This window comes from Diadema antillarum, unplaced genomic scaffold, assembly GCF_040938485.1.
Source record: "Diadema antillarum isolate AM-2024a unplaced genomic scaffold, OU_Dant_1.0 scf00000004, whole genome shotgun sequence".
Lineage (NCBI taxonomy): Eukaryota > Metazoa > Echinodermata > Echinoidea > Diadematoida > Diadematidae > Diadema > Diadema antillarum.
Genome location: NW_027270893.1, coordinates 378039 through 382134, shown reverse-complemented (window position 1 = coordinate 382134; position 4096 = coordinate 378039). Strand labels below are relative to the sequence as shown.

Here is a 4096-nt window from a genome sequence, read left to right as displayed (position 1 = left end):
TTACTGGTCTAGAAAATTTTCCGACGTCTTGGCGTGGTAGATCCTGTGTATCAGGAAACAGTACAGAAACAGTCATCGTCTTTCACACTGGAGGCTCAGCTGTCTCTGGATGTGGGTCTTGTTCCTCTCGTCATTTGAAACACCATCCTCTGGCACTAAATGATCGAACATCTTCGAGGCTGATGCAGTTTACTGACATGACTGTCTTGTGGTTCATACTGACTTTTGACATCATCACACAACATAGAGTGGTACAGTGCCAAAATATTGCCTTGTTATTGCTTATGCCATTGCTCCATACTTTTAATAGGCTGATGGCTACACTGAAACTTCAAATGAGGGTGCACATCATGGTTGCAACCAGCAGTTTACCTACATGACGCGGGTAAAGTGGAAATCTGGAATTAAAGAAATCTGAAACAGTGCACTCCCGTTATAACGAACATGGTTATAACAAAATTCCGGTTACAAAGAAGTAAAAATTCAGGCACAAGATTATCCACTCTGTATAATTATTGTGTATTTGTATGGTTATAACGAGATCTCGACATAACAAAAGAAAACCGCCGGTCTCGAGGACTTTGTTACAACGGGAGTCCACTGTACAACCAAAAAATACCAGATATGACAATATTTTGTGGTCCCACTGTGATAATTTCACCCCTTCATGTAGGACTCGGCTAAGCCATGGATATAGCAAGATGTTTGACAGTACTGTATCAGCAAAAACCTTTGCAGTCCCAGATCTCTTTGAACAGACTTTCCGCTGCACATGAATCAGCTGCTCTGTCTCCACCCTACAATCTCTTGCTCTTGATGGGCTTTGCGTGGATGGGTTCCGTCCAGTGCAGTGAGAACATGAAGACGAGGGAGAGGAAAGCGAAGAGGCCAAACAGGGTCAGCATGAGCACCCGGGGGATGAAGGTTTGGTCTGTGATCTGTCGGGAGTTGAAAGGAGATTTTATAATGTCAGCAACAACAGAAACAACAACAACAGCAGCAACAACAACAACAACAACAACAACAAGAGCAACAACAACAACTTTTGAGGGACAGGGTGATGGCTCTCAAAGAAAATAAAATCAAAACAAACTTACTTTGTCACATTTCTAAAATTTAAATGTTAGAATTCCTGGTTACTGATTGAATACGCAACTCTCAACTGAAAAGCGACTGCTTGTTTAAACTGTGTTTGATTTTAAAACAGTAAAATTGATTTGAATAGAAAGAGTAAAACTTGATAAGCACAACACTAAAAATGTGATCAAAAGCAGATATAAATCAGGGAAGATATGAACTTGTGCTCAGTGAATAAGACCACTAAACTATCAACCCCAAGGGTCCTGCTTCAAGCCTCCTGGTATACAGTAGTTATGTCCTTAGGCAAATCACTTTATCCAGATTTCATACAATGTAGTCCTTCAGAAGGGACTTGGAATGTCAGTCCTGAGGGCGGGTTTTTGTTTTTTTTGATACAGTGCACTCCTGTTATAACAAACACAGTTATAACGAAATTCTGGTTACAACAAAGTACATTGTAATAATTCAGGCCACAACATAATCCACTCTATGTATTTCTATTGTTTATTTGCTCGGATATAACAAAATTTCAATATAACGAAAGAAAACTGCCGGTCCCAAGGACTTTGTTATAATGGAAGTTCACTGTACAGGCAGTCACTGCCTGTTTAGCAGCCACATGATCACAGCATATTTCAAAATATTAAAACATTGAATATTATACAAACCTTATTTCCTTCAGGTTCCGGCACACTTCCCTCTCTCGGAATAACAAGTAAGACGATGGTGATGATAGTAACAAGGAAGGAAAAACCAAATGCTGCTCCCCTGTTAGAAAATACCATAGTATACCAGTAGTAAATAAAAGACAGGTAGAATATCGTTATGTCATAATTACTGTAAAATGAGAAATATTCACGGCATGGAATTTTAGTGAATTGGAGCCAACGGCCTTTTTGCAGCATCAATTTTTTTTCTTTAATTACCACTGGCATACAATTCATTAAGTGTAGACAAGAACTTTCTCGTGCCTTTTAATTTCGCAAATCTTGGGTCTCGCAAAAAATCTATGGTTTTACAGCACTCAGATGTGAATATACTGAGAGTTTCGATCTAATACCCTCTATGTGCAATTCGCCACACTGTAGAGATACCAAAGTGAATATGTGAATGCTGAGTACTTTCTGAATTTTTTCAATGCAAAGTGGACATTACCCCACACCATAACAAACTGCATTTACATTTACCAAATGATTAAAAGAAAACTTGCAAATAAGAAGATGAAGAAAGAAAAAGTGAGAAGAAGATGAAGAGTGAAAGGAAAGGAATAAAAGAAAAAGAAAAAGAAAATGACACGGACTAAGGAGAAAATGGTAATAAAAAGGAGACAAACCTCAGATTATCAGCCCTTGACAAGACTGCACAAAGAAGAATGGCCAGGGACCAGAGAAGAGCCAGGACAAACAGCCCAGTTCCGATACCAAATATGAGAGCCATCTTGGTTGCCGTGAGCTCCTCCGGTGCAACGCGCAGGCTGTCATTTGATATTGGCTTTCATCTAAACCAGTGTACAGGAGAGACAGATATATGAGATAAAGATACAAATGGACAGGTGTCTGTAGACCTGAGAATGAAGAATTTAATTATAAGCATTAGTGGCAGGATCTAGGGATTTTCTCTCAGCAAAAATTGGGTATCATACTAATCAATGTCAAGCCTTACAGACAAAGATAGCTGGGCACTATACAGTATACGCACATTCTGGTGTGGTTACCTACATTACAGTGAAGAGCAAATTACTACATTTACTTACTTTGTTTTATTGATTTATCATTATCATTATATATTACTATCATTACTGCAAGAGGATGTTATCTCTTGAGTAACCATCAAGTGATTTTTTTTTTTCTGATTAAACATTGCAATTGTTGCACATGTTTGGAACAAAGTGAATTCACTAATGAATTTTACTTTAAATATTTTGGTTTGTTTTGTTTTGTTTTGTTTTTTGCCCAGTTGACTTATTGCATCACCAGCCAAATCAAAGATATCAAAAATAGCAAACTGACTCATTCCCCTCAATACAACAACAAAAGGATGCAACAAATGACTCATCATCCAGAGACCAAAACTCCACGCATATCTTCATCCGGAGTCTCCCGTCTGGATGCCCAGCAAAGTGGAAACTGATCTGATGAACATATAAGTGCACAAGGCATATGCGAGTAGAGTTTATCATGAGGGGCAGGTACAGCATCCCTTGCAGCGAGAGTCCAGCTCGATGGAATTACATGGGCAAGTCCAAGATAACGCGCGCGTTACGTATGGGACATTCAGAGACTTTTATGACCTGAAAAATAGTGTTAATGGCCTTTGATCGTATTGAACTTTTTCATGGTGATTGATATCTAGGAGAAGTATAATCAGGTAAAAAATGGAGAAAAATGACATTCACAATTATATTCTAGAAGATAAAATATGTGCCGTTAAGTATGGGACCAGAAAAATTTTGTTTTTTTGAACATTTTTTTCAACCTCAAAACTCTCTGAAAGTATTTCATTCTACAACTTGTAACTCACTGTGATGAAAGTCACAATACTCAAGATTATCAGAGGTAAGTTTCATGTCATGAGGCAAAAAGCTGTAATTACAGGTTCTAATTAAAGACAGACATGACGTGTTACGTATGGGACAGATACGTATGGGACACTTTGTCCCCCATTCGTTTAGTGTGTGGAGAACCATGTTTATGGGTATTTTGTATAATTATTGAAGTAAAATCAGTTGAAACTACTCAAATACTGATCCAGATTGTCAAGGGAACAATATTCCCCAAATATTTACCATCATAATCATATTCAGTCATATTTTTTTATGACCAACCTGAGTATGCAAGCCCTTTGTCCCCCATTCGTTTAGTGTGTGGAGAACCATGTTTATGGGTATATTTTGCAAAATGATTTTGCAAAATACCCATAACAAAATTTTTGCATAATTATTGAGGTAGAATCAGTTGAAATTACTAAAATACTAATCCAGATTGTCAAGGGAACAATATTCCCCATATATTTATCA

At 37.7% G+C, this 4096-nt stretch overlaps 1 protein-coding gene across 1 annotated transcript; it reads right to left on the bottom strand.

Moving 5' to 3' along the window:
- LOC139743515 (transmembrane protein 218-like) lies at positions 1–2572 on the bottom strand. The gene is made up of 4 exons (XM_071654028.1): positions 2414–2572; positions 1749–1848; positions 802–938; positions 1–43 (listed from the first exon to the last, which is right to left on the bottom strand). Exons 1-4 carry the CDS (start codon positions 2515–2517, stop codon positions 1–3), a joined length of 384 nt encoding a protein of 127 aa, XP_071510129.1. The 5' UTR covers positions 2518–2572.
- Positions 2573–4096: the final 1524 nt, after the last annotated feature.

What these genes read in the sequence shown, in the direction of transcription:
- LOC139743515 (XM_071654028.1), bottom strand. Translation starts at nt 2,517, where the DNA reads ATGGCTCTCATATTTGGTATCGGAACTGGGCTGTTTGTCCTGGCTCTT. An exon ending in CGGAACCTGAAGGAAATAAG is followed by an intron (nt 939 to 1,748) that starts GTTTGTATAATA and finishes AACTCCCGACAG; the next exon opens with ATCACAGACCAAACCTTCAT. An exon ending in CCCATCAAGAGCAAGAGATT is followed by an intron (nt 44 to 801) that starts GTAGGGTGGAGA and finishes CCTGATACACAG; the next exon opens with GATCTACCACGCCAAGACGT.